A 15,438-nucleotide genomic window follows, 5' to 3' on the forward strand; every position below is an offset into this window, starting at 1 on the left:
AGGGGGGCGGGCGGGTTTGCTTGGTTGGTCTTTGGTTTGGGTAATGAGAGGGGCAAGGGGGGAGTGGGGAGGGGGTGGCTCGGTGGGCAGGTACAGTTCACTATGTTCCGGTTTGCAAGCGTACGTGCAAGGGGAAGGTGTTGGAGGGACGGGAAGGGGGGGAGGGGGAGGTGGGGGAGGTGGGGAGGCTGAAGGGAAGGGGGGGAAGAGGGGGGGGGGGGTGGGGAGGGCGGCTGCGGCGTCAGCCCAAAATTTCCCCCACACGGCCAAGCTCTGGCGCGGGTGCCTCCATGGAAGGCAGAGTAGCAGGGAGAGGGTGGGCACGAGGGGGAGGGGAGTGGAGAGGGGGTGGGAAAGAGGGGGCGAGTTGGGGAGGCAGGGAAGGGGGCAGGAAGGGGGAGGGCGAGTGCAGCGGGTGGGGAGGGCGGGCAAAGGGTGGATGGGCAGCGGGCGGGCGGCGAGCGGGAGCGTGGCGGGGACTGATGGAGATGTTGCGGTGCGGTGACCGGGGGGACAGGCGTCTGTGGGGAGCACTGTGAGGGTTGCACGTGCGCTGTCTGGGGCCGCTGCGGTGCGGGCTGTGCCGCGCGGGGAGGGCCCTGGGGCGCCTGCTGCTGTGGGGTCGATGTCCAAGTTCTCGGACCCTGAGATCGCGAGCGAGGCGGCGCTGACAGCGGCAGCGGCGGAGCAGGAGAAGGCGCTGATTGCGTTTGGGGAGTCTATTGTGGCGATGCTGCCCAAGTGGGTGCCGCACGCGCTGGTGCAGCACGGCGAGCTTGTGCTCCACACGCCGGTCGACCACGTGTACGAGGTCATCGAGTTCCTGCAGCTGCACTCGAACGCCGAGTTTACCAACGTGACGGACCTGACGGCGGTTGACTACCCCGAGCGCGAGAAGCGGTTCGAGGTGGTGTACAACCTGCTCTCCGTCAACCACAACGCGCGGATTCGGGTCAAGACGTTTGTGGACGCGCTGACGCCCGTCCCGTCGATTGTTCCGCTCCACAACGGTGCCAACTGGTTTGAGCGCGAGACGTGGGACATGTACGGCATCTTCTTTGCTGGCCATCCGGACCTCCGCCGCATCCTCACTGACTACGGCTTTGAGGGCTACCCGATGCGCCGCGACTTTCCGCTCTCGGGCTACGTCGAGGTCCGCTACGACGACGAGCTCAAGCAGGTTGTGGTCGAGGACCTCGAGCTCACCCAGGAGTTCCGCAACTTTGACTTTAAGTCGCCGTTTGAGCAGATTCCTGCCGCACCGCACGCCACGCCCAAGATTGCGTCGTCGCACATCACCCGCATCTCTGCCCCGGATGCCGCCGAGCAGAAGGAGGCCTGATGATCAAATGAAGGAGAAGAAGTGAAAGAAGAAGGTTGAAGCCCTGCCCTCTTTGGGCCAAAGCCTTGCAGGCTGCTATGCATGATCCCCTTCCCGCTCGTCGCTGACGGGGCTTCGATGGAGCCTTGGTCTCCGAGCACACAAGTGTTCCAAGTGCACAAGTGTTTGCAGTTCTGAAGTGTGCCATTCCTGGTGGGCAGTTTTAAAACCAGCGCGTTTTTCACGACACCTTCTTTGCCATCATCAGGCAACTCCTACCTACCCAACACAAACACGATGAGCTTCTCCACCTCCTCTCGCAAGGCCAGCGACGGCAGCGCACGCCGTGCCGCCTACCGCCGCACCCGGGTCAAGGCCGGATACCAGGCCAAGGCCGAGCCTGCGCCTCACGCCGCGGATGGGCCCGACGGCGCCAGCAACTCGGCTTCCGCGTCTGCGACAGCGACTGTGACTGCCTTTGATGCGCAGGCGTTCATCGCCGCGCTGCCGAGCAACAGGAACTCGCCGCGCGCCAAGGACAAGGCCGTGCGGAACGTGTTCAACTCGTTTTTCAACGACTTCCTCAAGTCGCGCAACAACTGGAGCCAGAGCGACATCGCGGCCGAGGCTGGAAAGACGAAGTCTGGCAACGGCGGATCGGTCTCGCACTTTCTCAAGAACAACCGTCACACTGCGTGGATCTTTTCCGTCTTTCTGCGGCTCGCCCGCGAGGCGGCCGCCAGCCACCCGCACGACTTTGCCGACTGGGCCAAGCCACACGTCACCGTGGTGATGGGCTGAAGGCCAGGCTCCAGTCAGCCAGGCAGCCCACCACAGCAGGACAGTTTTCCCAGTAAATGCCATACGATGGTATCTCCTTGGAGGCACCAGTGCAGGCGCTGACTTACTCCGCAAGGTCATGCTCGTCCAGAGTCCGCGCCCAGAACAGCGCCTGGAGGACGGCGTCGGCGAGATCGTCGGCTTTGTCGGAGCTCTCGAGAAGATCAACCCAGTGCAAAGCGTGCGGATCGTGATCCATGGCGCGCAGCTCAGCCTGGGCCTGGGCTACCACCGCAGCTTTGCGCGCGGCATACGACGCGATCTTGGGCATGCCCATAGAGGCGCGAACGACCGACGGCTGGAGGAAGACGACGCGGGGTGGGCCGTCTCCGAGCGGCAGGGCGCCCGGCGGGGTGAAGAGGGCTGTGAGCGCAGCCTGAATGACGCGCATCTCGCCCTTGAACTGGTTCTCGACAACAACCCACGACATCGGGCCATGCTTGGCCAGGACGGCGTCGCGGAAGGCTGCCGCGCGGGCAAGGATGTGATAAATCTCCGATGAGACAAGGCCCTTGACCCCGCGCGGCAGCGCGGTCTTGCGCAGCGAGGCCTGCCGGCTCTTGCGGGCGCCGAGAAAGTCGGCGTTCTCCAGCGCCGTCACGCACCGCGTCTCCAGGTTGTACACGCAGTGGGCAAAGTTGCGCGTCCCCACATCGACCGCCAGCACCGTCCGCGCCGACCCGTCGCCCGCCGCTGCGTCCACCACCGTCCGCCGGCCCACTACCGCCCGAGGCGCCAGTTCCAGCCAAGCCCGGGCGGCGCGCAGGCCGAAGCGCATCATGACAAGAAAGAGAGAGAGAGTGGAGTGGTGGAGTGGTGGCAGTGGTGGCAGTGGTGGCCTGGGCTGTGGGTGGGTTGGGAGGCACACTCGTCGCGGCCAGAGGCAGGGCATGTCGGGGACCATGGAGGAGAACCATACGGCAGAGGTCGAGATGCTGCACTCGGTCAAGGTGGCACTCAAGGGGGCTGTCCTGGCCGTGGAGACCATGGGTAGGTTGCGGCAGGGGAGGAGGGGAGGGGGGAGGGGGGGGGGGGGTAGGGGGAAGGTGTAGTGGAGGGTGGACGGAGGGACAGAGGGACAGAGGAGCGGACAGAGGAGAGCTCAATGGGCACGGATGGCAAGAGGTGGAGAGCCTCTCCTCCCCTCCCCCCCTCCCCCTGCCTCATGCCGCTTCACTCACCCTCCCCCCGTTCACACGCGCCACGCAGAGGCCGACCTGCGCAAGGTGGCGGCCAACATGGACAAGCTATCCGGGGCCAACGAGAGCATGGGCACGATCACCAGCGCGGTGGCCACTCCGCCGCAGCTGCAGCAGTAGCGCGGGCATTTACTTCTTGCGCATGATGTCCGAGAAGCGCTTGACGTGGCGGATAAAGTAGTCGCAGTAGCGGCGGGCGACCTTGGTGTCAGCGATGGTCACCATGTCACGCTCGAGGTAAAAGGTGACGTCCGACGACGAGGCGATGGTGCCGTCGAGCGGGGCCATGGACTCCTCTTCGTGGATGAGGTTGCACGTCTTGTGCTTGTAGCACATGAGGAGGGTACGGAACTCGGCCTCATCGATGGAGAGGAAGCCGGCGAGCTTGTCGGTGGCCATCGAGGTGTAGAGCTTGAGGTACGAGCGGACGCGCGGGACCGAGAACTGAGCGCGGACGTCGCGGAGGAAGAGCGAGAGCTGGGCCTGGAAGGCCGAGCCGTACTTGCCGGCCTCGGCGTCGAGGTCACCAAAGTCGGGCACAGCCGGGTTGATAAACTTGGGGCACGCCCGCGAGAACGCCTCCTCAAAAGCCTTGACGTCGCCGTTCTGCATCCGCGTCATGCGGTCGGCGTGCTTGTCGCGGAGCGTCTGCTGCAGCGACTCATCGATCCGCCGCGGCGAGAGCGAGATCGTCGCCGCCAGGAACGTGTACATCTGCTCATTCATCTTAAGGATCGAGTCGTACTGGTACGAGCGGGTGTGGAACTGCTTGGTCCGCGTGATGTAGTTGAGCGCTGTCGACCACGAGCCGATGGCGTCGACGTACCGCCGCATCATCATGTAGCCAAAGCCGAGGTAGTAGAAGAGCGAGATGTGGCAAGCCGTGACGAGCGTGTAGTACGCACGCTTGTCCGTGATGTCGATCGCCGCAATCGACTGCAGCGCAAGCCGGTAGTCGCCCAGCAGCGTGTGCAGCCGGAGCAGGCCCACCATCGAAAAGTAGCCCAGCATCTTGTACAGGTTCGTCGAGCCAAAGGTCATGCCGGGCTCGTCGCCCGAGATGACAAGGTCCGGGTTGGCGCGCTCGACCTTGAGCACCTCCTCCACGTTCGACTTGGCCACAAAGCCGTACAGCTTGGCCAGCACGTTCGTCACAGACCACATCTCCGGGTGGTCCGAGAGTGCCGCCACGTCCTCGGCAGACAGGTTGCGCGTCTTGTGCCGGAACTGGCAGAACGACTGGTACTGGTAGATGAACTCGTCCACCATGTCCCAGATCCACGCCGGCGGGATCTCGTGCACGCCCAGCGGGAGCTCCTCGGGCGAGCCGACCCCGAGGAGGTGGTCAAAGAGCTTGCAGTACGCCTCGTACGACGCAAACCGCTGCTCGAGCGTCGGCGTCAGGTTGGCGTAGATGTGCCGGTAGTAGATCTCCGAGTAGAACATGAGGAACACCTCGTCGCTGCCCACAAGCTCCACCACAGCCTCCACAGGCGGCCACTCGCGGTTGCGGAAGTACTTCTTCGACAGCGAGGAGAACGTGTTCTCGTACAGCGCGTTGATCTCATACATGTTGCCCTCCACAAGCGCACGCCGGAAGTAGAGCAGGAACGACCGCACAGCCTCGGGCATGGTGTACTCGCCCGACTCGTCGTAGCCGTCTGCGCCCCGCCCCTGCGTGAGTCCCCCTGTCCCACTTCCCCTCTGTTCCTCCCCTTGCAAGTCCCTCACCCCCCCCTTCCCCCCCCCCGCCCTCCGCTCCCCCCCCTCCCCCTCCACGGCGCCCCCCTCCGCTGTGGGATGGCCTCGCCTCCATTAAAATCGCCGCTCCGTCGGCACCCGCCCCCCTCCCCGGTCCCTCCCCCCGGCCCGCCGCACCACCCCATTAACGTACCATACTCGTAGTCGTCGTAGTCGTCGTCAAAGTTCATCTTGGGGACCGTGCGACGTGTGTACCGTTGCTGCCGTCGGTAGGGACCGACCCAGTCCCTGCGGTGGTGGCTACGCAGCCGACGGCCGACGAATCGACCGACGACGAATCGACCGACGACGGCCGAGCCGGGCTCGTCGCTGCTGTGGTTTTTACCTGCGACCGATCGGCAGCATGGCGGGCAGGCGGAGGCAGGCGGCAAGGTTTACGGGCGGTGCGGCGGTTTCGGCTCGAAGCCATCAATGTGGGTCACAATGTGGACCGAGCCGAGGTGCGGCCCTGTCGAGCACGAGAGATCCTGCTCGGTGACCCAGCCGCCGCCATCGTCGTCGCTGCCGTTGAGAGGCGGGCCACGAAGAAGATCAAGGCCAGCGAGCGGGCGGGCCGGCGACGGCGGCCGGCGCGGCGCCAGCAGGTGCGCCGTGGTGCGGTCGGGCGAGAGGCCGGCAAGGCGGCGCCGCTCGGCGCGGGCGGCCAGCGTCCGCGGCGAGAGCACAGGTGCCGACGTTGGCGAGACTGCAATGGGCCCAGCGTTGGCGGCAGTGTTAGCCAGCGTCACTGGGTCCGCCCTGTATGCCGCTGCCGCCGCCGCCTCTGCCAGCAGTGCATCGCTCGGCGACGGCGGCGCAGGGTGCCGACCTGGCCGCTCTGCAGCAGGTGCAGCACACGCCCGCAAGCAGCCGACCGCAAGCACCACCAGGCACAGCACGCCCATGGTCACGCCCACGGCGACCACAACGAGAAGAGGCATCAGCGCCGAGGCGCCTGGCCACAGCAGAGTGTGTGAGAGTGGAGTGGGCCTGCGCCTGCGCCTGCGCCTGCGCGTGCACGCAACGCAGCTCAAGCACGCTGCACACGCTGCTGCACACGCTGCGATGGCGAGCAAGTGGCGCTGGGAGTGGCGGTTTACTGTGCGTACTAGCCTCCCTCCCTGCCTGCCTGCCTGCTTGCCTGCCTGCCTGCCTGCCTGCATTCAACACCGTCACAGGCCCGACGGCCAGAACACAGGCGGCGCATCGAGCGGCGCGAGGTGCTCGGAGATGATGCCCTCGACCAGTGCAAGGCCGGCATCGAGCGGGGCAATGGCGGCGGAGCCGCTGGCGACAGCGTCAACAACAGCAAGCATCGAGCGGAGCTGCGCGAGCGAGGCTGGGCCCAGGAGTGTCGTCCCCACGCCGGCATGATGGGCGGCCAGCGATCGGTAGAGCGCCACGTCTGGGAGCGAGGGGAGGTCTGCGGCAGCGAGGGCCTCGACCGCAGCGGCCACGGCGTCCGAGACCGCAGCGTAGTGGCGCGGCTGGCCGTGGAGCGGGTGCCACGGCTGCGGGCCCTGCGGGGTGAGGAGGCCCATGCCGGTAACCGAGGCGTGGAACAGGTGCGGCGCAACAAGACACTCGCCGATCGCACCGCGGACCGAGCCCGGTGCATCACTTTCGAGCCGCGCGTCCAACAGCGTGGCTGTGGCGTACGCTTGGACAGCGTCCGGCGACGCATCCCGTGTGGCCCGTGCAAGCGTGTCCAGCGGGTAGCCGGCCACGCCGATCCGCGTCGCCGGGCTGATGGCCGGCGAGCTCCCGTCGTCGCGCCACGTCCTGAGCCGCGGCAGCACCTCGTCGACAAGCGTGGCGTAGTCGAGGAACTCGATGTCGTGGACAAGGACCACGTCGAGCGGCCCGCCGAGCGCCGCCGCTGACGTCGCCAGCGACGCCGCCATCGCCTCGGCCGTCGTCTCGTGCGTCGACTGCCCGTTCGCGTCGCGCCCGCGGCAGACCTTGGATGCCACCGTATAGCTGCTCCGCGGCACGCCCGACGCTGCCAGAGCCTTGCCCAGCACAGCCTCTGACGACTGCTCTGCTGCGTAGAACGGCGCTGTGTCAAAGTGGGTGATCCCGGCCGCCAGCGCCTCGGCCACAATAGCGTCAGCCTCGTCCTGCTCCAGCCCGCCACCATACACCCCGCCGAACGCCGCAGTCCCCAGGCCGATCCTTCCTATCTCCCGCTGTGCCATGACGGGTCTGATACGTGGGAGAGGCGTGGGAAGCGTGGGGAACGGAGAGGACGTGTGGGCGTGCGTGAGTGTGTCTGTGTCGTGTGTCGTGACGCGCGATCAGGCAGGCCGGGCACATTTTGGATTGCACGTCGTTGCCAACGGGCCGTTCCACCCCGATTGCACTGACGCTTTTCTGTGGAAGGCGTCTGATCGCTTTGACAGACCTGTTTACGAGCTCGCGACGACGTAGGGTGACGGCTTGCAGTTGCCGAGGGCGATTTCCAAGGTCTCTCCGAAAATCAGGCCATTCACCATCCACAAATATTGGAACCATATACTTATATAAATATAGGACTATATATTTATCACATTATCAATATAAATCACAAACTCCAAAATATTCACAATATTCACAATATATTAATATATTTACAGTATTTTGAGCGCTTTTATTTAACTTTATTTGTCATGGTGCCTGTTTCATCACGTCTTCATCGCTTCTTGGGCATAGCGTTCCAGGAACGGTCGCAGGACCGTTCTGGGACCGTTCTCAGAACGGTCCTGAACTTGGCCTTTAGCACCCTTCTCCCCCTCCTGTCCGCATGCCGTAGTCTTTACGGAATCCCCTTGTGTACAAGTTGTAGGAATGTCGTGGGTACACACATGCCAAGTGTAGACCCTATGCGCTGCGCATTGCGCATGCCAGGCGTCGAAAACCGCGCGGCGTCGTGTTGAGCCGCCCGCCACTGGCGACGGCGAACGGGAACGTTCTCCGTACGGTTGCAGAGGGCACGAGAACAATAGCTGTACATATGCGCGCGCGTACACAGCTGTGATATGCGTGATATGCGGCGGTAGGGGGTGGCGGGTCTGTCCCTTGCTCCCCTGCCATCTCCTGGCGAACGGCCACGACGACGTCGCCACCCTCTTGGCGAGCAGCGGGCTGCTCCCTCCCATGAATCAACCGATCTTCACCTTCTCACGCCAGCCCGCGCTGCCACGCTCTCGGGCATCGCCGGCTCGGGAATGAGTTCGACACACGCCTCGCTCGTGCTCGCAGGTGGTATTCACAACACGCCTGCACTTGCGATCCAAAGCAACGTGGCGGCACTGTCGCCGGCAGTCGGCCCGACCCGGACGTCTGCATCATCACGCTCTTCCTCATCGGCTCGGCCATCCTCTGCCGCCGTAACCTTTATGACTCAAGGAGCGGTGCCATGATGTCATGATGGCCTGGCTGTCTTTGACCCCAGCAACAGAGCGTAGGTGCCCCAGGTGTGTTTTGGCACAGCACAGGCGGCGGTTTGTCGGCTTCGAGTGCGAGATACTCACAGCTCGACGCATCAGACCAGAAATCCTAGGCGCAAGATCCCTCAAGAGATGCGCTGCGAGCACGACTTCAGAGAGTGCGAGATACTCACAGCTCGACGCATCAGACCAGAAATCCTAGGCGCAAGATCCCTCAAGAGATGCGCTGCGAGCAGGACGTACGCGACATAGTGCCCTCCACGAGACACGTACGTTTCGACGGTGTGGGCGCAACGCCGCGATCTTATTCACGAGTGGATGTAGACTCGCCGACTGCACCCTGCACATGGTCAAGACACACCATATTGCTTTCAATGGCCACTACACGGCGTGAGGTAGACAAGTGGGAGGGATCGCGACACAAGGCAGCGCCTACAGGACCGTTCCCCGACCGTTCTCTGGACCGTTCCCCGACCGTTCGCAAATGCGACACTCTCGGTTGCCGGCCGAGCAGTCGCTCCGCTGGCTCGACGGCTTGAGATTTTCCTCGCATTTACTGTGCTGGCCATCTTTGCCTCCACATCGTGCCAATTGGCAAGGGACTCACGTGTACATGAGCGCCCGTCGATAGCTCGCTTACACACGAGATCAAGGTAAGAATTGAGCGCCCAGGCGCCCAGAAGACCGCCCGTCGTCGTCGTCGTCGCGCATCGTCATCAAAAGGGTGGGCGGGCGGGCGGGTTCCCGCTCCGTCGGAGCCGACTGTGTCGACGCCATCGGAGCTCTTAGCGAAGCAAGGTGTCAGCCGCTTCGCTTCGCTCAGCCCGCCGTGAGTGTTAGCGACTCGTAGCAGTCGCGGCAACTGTTCCCCGACCGTTCCTAATATATAGCTCGAGCGTCCCCCGACCGTTCGCCAAAATAGCGTTCTGGGACCGTTCCTGGAACGCCATCCCATGAGCACGATGTGTCCACTCTGCCTTTGGTGTTCAGTCACCTCGCCCGCATCCGTCCTCGCCACGCATCCCACACCCCTCATCGGTCCCCACGCCACATCCATACACCCAGGGCATGCATCCCTCACTTGCTTCACCGCCGTATCAAGCTCGCCGGGCAGTTGATCAGCCTCCGGGAGCCTCGTCTCCCTGCTTTCCGGCGGCTGAGCTCACGATCCCGTCTACACCTCTCTCGGCCATGCCGCGCAAGGCAACACCCCGCACGCCAGCGGCAGCAGCGGCAGCAGCTGGACCTCGTCCTCCTGCAGCTGCAGCTGCGGCGTCGGTGCCCCTCCCGCCGCTGTCGGAGGAGACACTGGAGCTCATGGCGCCGACAGCGACTGTCGGCGTCCTACCGCCGCCGCCGCCTGCGACTGCTGCTGCGGCGGCGGCATCGTCCAAGCGGCCGCTGCCGCGGCTGGGCTCTGCGGCCACACGGGCGGCGCTTGCGGCGGCCGCAACAGCAGCCTTTCCACCTCCGCCAGGTATTCCACATGGCTCTGCGGCGTCGGCGCTGGCGTACCTGCATGCGCATGAGACGCTGGCTCGGGTTGCGGCGTCCAAGTTTGCGGCGGCGACGACGGCCGAGCTCGACGCGCTCGCCGAGTACGTGGCTGCGCCGCATCTCCAGACCGGCTCGGCCTCGCCGCTTCATCCGCTGCGGACGGCGCTGCTGCTGCTGGGTGTCGGCGCGGCCGATCATGGCTCGGTGCTGCGTGCACTGCGCGCGCGGCTGGCGGCGTCGGCCACCACCCACATGGTGGTCCGCCTCAAGCCGGCCGACGTGCTGACACTCAAGGACGCGCTGCGGGCACTGCTGGGCGAGGCGAGCCAGGCGCGGTTCCGCGACCGATCGCTCGAGCCGAGCGCGCGGTCGGCGGCGATGGTGGCGGCGGCAGGCCGGGCCAAGCCGCTGGCGTCGTCGGTCATTTCGCGGGCCTCGGTCGATTCGCTCGTTGCGTGGTACACCAGCGCCTACGGCGAGAGCGATGCTCAGTTTGCCGCGCTTGCGAGCGGTGGGGCCGTCGAGGAGCGGCGGAGTGCCAAGCGGGCCAAGCGGCTCAACGCGTCGGCCGTCGGTCGCGACGCCGATCCCGGGCCGCGCCCGCCCATTGTCATTGTCATCGAGCGCTTCGAATCGTTTGCCGCTGCCGTTCTCGTTCCGTTTGTGCGGGTGGTGGCGCAGATGGCAGCGTCGGTCCCGGTTGTCCTTGCCTTTGCGCTCTCGACCTCACCGGACGCGCTGGCCAAGCGGTTGCCGCGCTCGATGCTCTCGCTCCTCTCGACCGAGTCGTTCTCGTTCCGGTTCTCGGGCGAGGCTGTTGTCGCGCTGGTCAACACGCTCGTGTCGGGCAAGGCCATGCCGTACGTCCGCCCAGCTCCGGCCGCGCTGCACTACCTCATCTCGTTCCTCGACGGCGCCACGGTCTCTCTCCAGGCCACGCTCCGCGTCCTGAGGCTCTTCCTCCTCACTCACTTTGCGGCCAACCCAGGCGGAGTAGCCACCATTCTCGACGCGCCAAGCCATCCGGCCCGAACGGCCTACCTGACTGCGCTGGAGGAGCTGCTTGCCGCCGACCCAGAGCTGGCTGACGAATACGAAGCAGCGCTCCCGGCCGTTCTTACCACACTGCCGTCGTGGGGCAAGCGCCCTGCAGACCATGCTACGCTTCAGAGCGTGCTGGCTGACGCGCACGCCCGCGCCGTTCACGCCGACACTGTTGTCGACGTCCTCACCGCGGTCATGGTGTACCTTCCGACACGGCTGACCCAGTCGCCGCTTGCGCTCCGCGCTGCGCTCCTCTCTGGCGGCCTCAAAGCCTCCGAGTGGTTTGCCGAGCTTGCGCAGGCGATTTCGTTCCTCGCTGCACCGGCGATCGAAGCTCTGGCCAACGGCGCGCTCGCCACGCTCCGTGCGTCGACAACTTCGCTCCCGCTTGGCATTGAGGCGCTCGAGCGGATCGCGGTCACCGCTGCTGCGCCCCACACGGCGGTCCCGGGCAACGAGCGCGCGATCAACGCTTCTGCGCAGGCCAACGCTGCGGGCGTCGCCCGCCTCCGACGCGAGCTCTCGGCATGGATTGCTGCACTCATCGCCGTCCACGAAGGCGGGCTGGCCGGAGTTCCCGGCGTTGAGCTTGCCTTTGGCGACGGCTCGGACGTGCTGAGCCAGATTGTCAACCCGCACATTCGCACCCACATCTTTACCGCTCTCCTCGAGCCCGAGCGCTACGTCCCGCTTGGACCGATGCCTGACGTCTGCATCGCGTACCGCGTGTACGAGGAGGCCGCCGCCCGGTTTGTCAACCTCCGCAATTGGTACGTCGCGTTCTCGGTCGGCGTCTCGATGGCCGCCGGCGAGGAGAGTCTTCCGCTCGCGCCCAAGGACGAGGCCATCGAGTGGCTCGGCGGCGTCGACACCAAGCACATGCCTCGCTTTGTGCGGACGCTCGACGAGCTCGAGCACCTTGGCATCATCCGCATTCGCGCCTCCAAGCCGGGGCACGCTGCCAAAGTCATTGTGCGGCACACAGGCTCTGACCTCCAGTAACGCTCCCCCGCACTTTTAGCGCGGTTCATTAGCTCTCACCAAGTGTGGTCCGCGCGAGCTTCATCGCCCGCAGCTTGGACCGAAAGTCGTCCATGTTGACGTACGTTCCCTGCAGGAGGCGCGGTCCCGACGCGGCGTCAAACTCGGTCCGGGCGTGCAGAACGCGGCGGTTGAGGAAGACAACCATGTCGCCCGACTCCATGCGGAACTCGTAGAGGTACGCCGGGTCGCGGACCATGGCGGCAAAGAGGCCGTAGGCCGAATAGAACGCGTCGGCGTTGAGCTCAAAGTCGGGCTTGGCCGAGGCGGTCCGCAGATCGAGCCGCGGCGGGCCCTCAAACTGCGGCGACCAGTTGAAGGCAACCGGTTCGTTGTGCGATGCCGCCTCGATGAGCGGGCGGCGGAAGCGCATAAATTGTCCATCGCGCCGGTAGTGGAAGGTGAGCGGGACCGAGGAGAGGAGCTCGACTGCATCAGGCGCCGCCGCCCGAAGATCCTCCAGGACCCGGAAGCCGTCGACAAAGCCCGAGACGCCGCCAGTGGCCTCGGTCGTGATGGCATGCAGGAGCTGGAGGCCTGGCGGCGACTCGTAATAGCACAAGTCCATGTGCGGCGCGAGCGAGATCGAGGTATTTGCCACGTTGGCAGCCTCGGGCGTCGACTCGACGTCGAACAGCCGGCCGTACATGGTCTCCTTGATGTACGCGATGCGCTGCGCGACGGCCTCGACCGGCCCGCGCTCCGCCGGTACGTTCTTGAGCATGATCAGGCCGCGGTCCGAAAGCGATGAGAGCGCATCGTAGAGTACGTCGTCCGAATCGAGGTAGCTGGCGTAGTCGAGCTCGACCACGCCACCGGCCGCCGCCAGATCGGCGGCGTTCCACGTTGTGGTCGGCGGCTCGTGGCAGACGGCTGGTGGTGGCGGCGGCGCGTACGCGTGCTCGTACAGCCACTCTGCGTCGAGGCGCGAGGTGTGGGCGGCAATGGACCAGCCATCGGGCGAAGCCTCGTCGACTACCATGCCCATCGGCGGATACGACGACGCCAGCGCCGCGTTGCTCCGCCCGCCAAGCCACGGCGGGAGTGGCGTCGGCGCCCAGGCCACCTCGAGCGCCGCACCGGGGCGCACATTGGTGACCTCCAGCGCCGGCGCATTGTAGTCGTACGCGCACATGTTCTTCTGCCCGGACGCCGCGTCCATACACGCATCGCACATGCAGTTGTCGCGGAGCCAGGCGTAGTCGTACTGCGCCGCAAAGCCGTCGTCAAACTCCACCGCCACCTTGCGCTCGCCGGGCACAGCCTCGGCCACCGCCACGCTCAGCGCCCGCGCCCACGCCGCCGCCCGCACCGACTGTGTCACTCGCGCCAGCATGGACAGAGTGAAGTGTTGGAAAGGGCTGGGAGCTGGGAGGGCGAGGGCGAGGCAGCTTGGCTCACAGCTGCCGCGCCGGTCGCCCCGGAGGGATCGTGCTCGCGCCCGCACTCTGCTCTCTCGCCTGCCGCCCATGGACCAGGCGCGGTTTCCCGGCTGGCGCAGGGTGTTCACCCACTACGTCCGTGCCCAGCCCGACCACGCCTCGGCTGCAGCCGCCCTCGACGCCTGCCTCGCCCCGCACGGCGCCGCAGCCGACAAGCCGAGCGCTGCCCGCGACGCCGCCGTCGGTGGGCCGTGTGCGCAGCAGAACGCAGCCTGGTTTGCCTCGGTCCAGCACCACACCCGGACCATGATGGTCGCCGCCCTCGGCGCCGATGGCCTGCGCCAAGAGTACGAGGCCTGTGCCGTCGCCGCCCGCCTCGCCGCGCCTGGACCGGTCCGTCCTGAGCTTCTGCCGGAGCTCCCCGAGTGCGCCGCCTACGCCCAGGCCTGGCTTGCCGCCGCGTCGGACGCTGCCGAGACCATGTTCCCACCGGAGCTTGTCGCCAAGCTCGGCCTTGTCGATGAGAACATGTTTGTCGTTCGCTCTGGCGGCTGGTTCGGCCTCACCTCGGGCACCCTCACTCTTGACGCACCGCGCTTCTTTGACGTCCTCGCCTTGCTCATCCGCGCCGATCCGCTGCCGTAACTGCCGTGGCTGTCGTAGCTGTAGCATCCGACATGCCTCAGCTCACGCTTGCATGGCGCAACCTCGGATCCCGACACCGCACCTTGCGGAATCGATCGTCGCCGGGGTCTGGCCGGGCCACGAACGGCATCGCGCGCAAGCAATGCAACGCCAGCGCAACCTGTGCTACCTGGTCAACCATTGCGAGCGTGCGTTTTGATCATGACCGACCGCAAGTCACCCCGGTTTGCGCACACTTGGATGAAACGTGCCCGGATCATCACATCGGATGTGGCAAGCTGCTCGCCGTTCACTGCGCGCCGTGACTTGGAGGCTGACGTTACCTCTCTCGGCCGTCTCCGCCATGAACATGGACATGCCCGCGCACATGCACATGAACCACAGCATGCACATGGACATGCACATGATGAAGATGTACTTCCACACAGGCACCTACGAGACATTGCTGTTCAAAGACTGGGTCCTCAACTCGGACGGCAAGTACGCCACGTGCCCTTGCCCCCTTATCCCCTTACCCCCCCCCCCTTACCCCCTCCCCCCTCCCCCACTGATACAGGTACTGGGCCGCCGTAGCGGGCGTCTTCTTCCTCACGGCCTTCTACGAGCTGCTTTCGGCCTTCAAGCCCATCCTCGACAACATGCTCGTGCCGGCCGGCAAGGTGGCCGCCGGCGAGCTCGGCGTGGCTCCGGTCCGCATTGCGCCCTGGGCTGTTCAGCCGCTGCGGGCCGCCTACCACACCTTCCAGCTTGCTGTCGCCTACATCCTCATGCTTGTGGTCATGACCTACAACATGGGCCTGTTTTTCGCCATCCTCGCAGGCGCCTTTGTCGGCTACCTCGTCTTCCACCGACGCGTCGGCGTCGTCCGTGCTCCGGGTGAGGAGGAGGCCGACGTTGCCGGCTGCCACTGATGCCGTCCTCCCCCCCCCCTCCCCCCCTCCATTAGTAACAAGTAATAAGGAGTAGCTAACATCAGGGCACCAAAAGGTGCTGATGATCCCGTGACTCCTCCCTCCCTCCCTCCCCCCCCTGGCCCCTCCCCCCCCTCTCTCCCTAACCTGCCAAAGCCGCTCTGCCCACTGAAGTCACGAGACCCTGTACTCCCCCTTCCTCCCCCCCCCAAGCCCCCTCCCGTTGCTGCGCCACACCTCTCCCTCCACCCTTAACCACCCCCCGCACACAACCCACATACCCCCCCTCCTACTTCCTCCATCTCTCTACCCATGGCCTCTGCAGTGCCCATGGCCTCCATGGCCCGCCCCTTTGCCGTCGAAGTACGCCACGCCACGCCTATCAGAGAG

The 15,438-nt window shown here is 65.5% G+C and overlaps 9 protein-coding genes across 9 annotated transcripts in view; 5 read left to right on the forward strand and 4 right to left on the reverse strand.

Moving 5' to 3' along the window:
• Window positions 1-292, reverse strand: part of AMSG_07593 (P-type ATPase) — a gene marked incomplete at both ends in the record, with an annotated part of 3,448 nt that extends 3,156 nt beyond the window's left edge. Inside the window, one exon of the mRNA XM_013900621.1 lies at window positions 265-292. Within this exon, the coding sequence (XP_013756075.1) occupies window positions 265-292 (28 nt within the window). The remainder of the gene's footprint in view (window positions 1-264) is intronic.
• A 196-nt stretch (window positions 293-488) lies between these two features.
• AMSG_07594 (NADH dehydrogenase iron-sulfur protein 3) lies at window positions 489-1,342 on the forward strand (the record flags this gene model as incomplete). Its single annotated transcript, XM_013900622.1, has 2 exons — window positions 489-496; window positions 541-1,342. The coding sequence occupies 2 exons, from the start codon at window positions 489-491 to the stop codon at window positions 1,340-1,342; spliced, it is 810 nt and encodes a 269-aa protein (XP_013756076.1).
• A 276-nt stretch (window positions 1,343-1,618) lies between these two features.
• Window positions 1,619-2,178, forward strand: AMSG_07595 (uncharacterized protein; the record flags this gene model as incomplete). Its single annotated transcript, XM_013900623.1, has 2 exons — window positions 1,619-2,107; window positions 2,167-2,178. 2 exons carry the CDS (start codon window positions 1,619-1,621, stop codon window positions 2,176-2,178), a joined length of 501 nt encoding a protein of 166 aa, XP_013756077.1.
• An 857-nt stretch (window positions 2,179-3,035) lies between these two features.
• AMSG_07597 (uncharacterized protein) lies at window positions 3,036-3,616 on the forward strand. The gene is made up of 2 exons (XM_013900624.1): window positions 3,036-3,151; window positions 3,371-3,616. Exons 1-2 carry the CDS (start codon window positions 3,052-3,054, stop codon window positions 3,478-3,480), a joined length of 210 nt encoding a protein of 69 aa, XP_013756078.1. The 5' UTR covers window positions 3,036-3,051; the 3' UTR covers window positions 3,481-3,616.
• AMSG_07598 (eukaryotic translation initiation factor 3 subunit L) lies at window positions 3,490-5,304 on the reverse strand (the record flags this gene model as incomplete). Its single annotated transcript, XM_013900625.1, has 2 exons — window positions 5,255-5,304; window positions 3,490-5,021 (listed from the first exon to the last, which is right to left on the reverse strand). Exons 1-2 carry the CDS (start codon window positions 5,289-5,291, stop codon window positions 3,490-3,492), a joined length of 1,569 nt encoding a protein of 522 aa, XP_013756079.1. The 5' UTR covers window positions 5,292-5,304.
• An 884-nt stretch (window positions 5,305-6,188) lies between these two features.
• On the reverse strand, window positions 6,189-7,595 carry AMSG_07600 (L-galactose dehydrogenase; the record flags this gene model as incomplete). The annotated part of the gene is made up of 2 exons (XM_013900626.1): window positions 6,189-7,275; window positions 7,537-7,595. The coding sequence occupies 2 exons, from the start codon at window positions 7,593-7,595 to the stop codon at window positions 6,273-6,275; spliced, it is 1,062 nt and encodes a 353-aa protein (XP_013756080.1). The 3' UTR covers window positions 6,189-6,272.
• Window positions 7,596-12,099: 4,504 nt separating this feature from the next.
• Window positions 12,100-13,446, reverse strand: AMSG_07602 (gamma-butyrobetaine dioxygenase; the record flags this gene model as incomplete). Its single annotated transcript, XM_013900627.1, has 1 exon — window positions 12,100-13,446. The coding sequence occupies one exon, from the start codon at window positions 13,444-13,446 to the stop codon at window positions 12,100-12,102; it is 1,347 nt and encodes a 448-aa protein (XP_013756081.1).
• A 685-nt stretch (window positions 13,447-14,131) lies between these two features.
• On the forward strand, window positions 14,132-15,102 carry AMSG_12081 (uncharacterized protein). The gene is made up of 2 exons (XM_013900707.1): window positions 14,132-14,617; window positions 14,694-15,102. Exons 1-2 carry the CDS (start codon window positions 14,339-14,341, stop codon window positions 15,015-15,017), a joined length of 603 nt encoding a protein of 200 aa, XP_013756161.1. The 5' UTR covers window positions 14,132-14,338; the 3' UTR covers window positions 15,018-15,102.
• A 180-nt stretch (window positions 15,103-15,282) lies between these two features.
• AMSG_07605 (V-type proton ATPase subunit H) overlaps window positions 15,283-15,438 on the forward strand; it is a 2,057-nt gene continuing 1,901 nt past the window's right edge. The window contains exon 1 of the mRNA XM_013900628.1: window positions 15,283-15,411. Coding sequence (XP_013756082.1) covers window positions 15,361-15,411 — 51 coding nt within the window. The 5' untranslated portion in view covers window positions 15,283-15,360. The remainder of the gene's footprint in view (window positions 15,412-15,438) is intronic.

This window comes from Thecamonas trahens (assembly GCF_000142905.1).
Source record: "Thecamonas trahens ATCC 50062 unplaced genomic scaffold supercont1.35, whole genome shotgun sequence".
NCBI lineage: Eukaryota > Apusomonadida > Apusomonadidae > Thecamonas > Thecamonas trahens.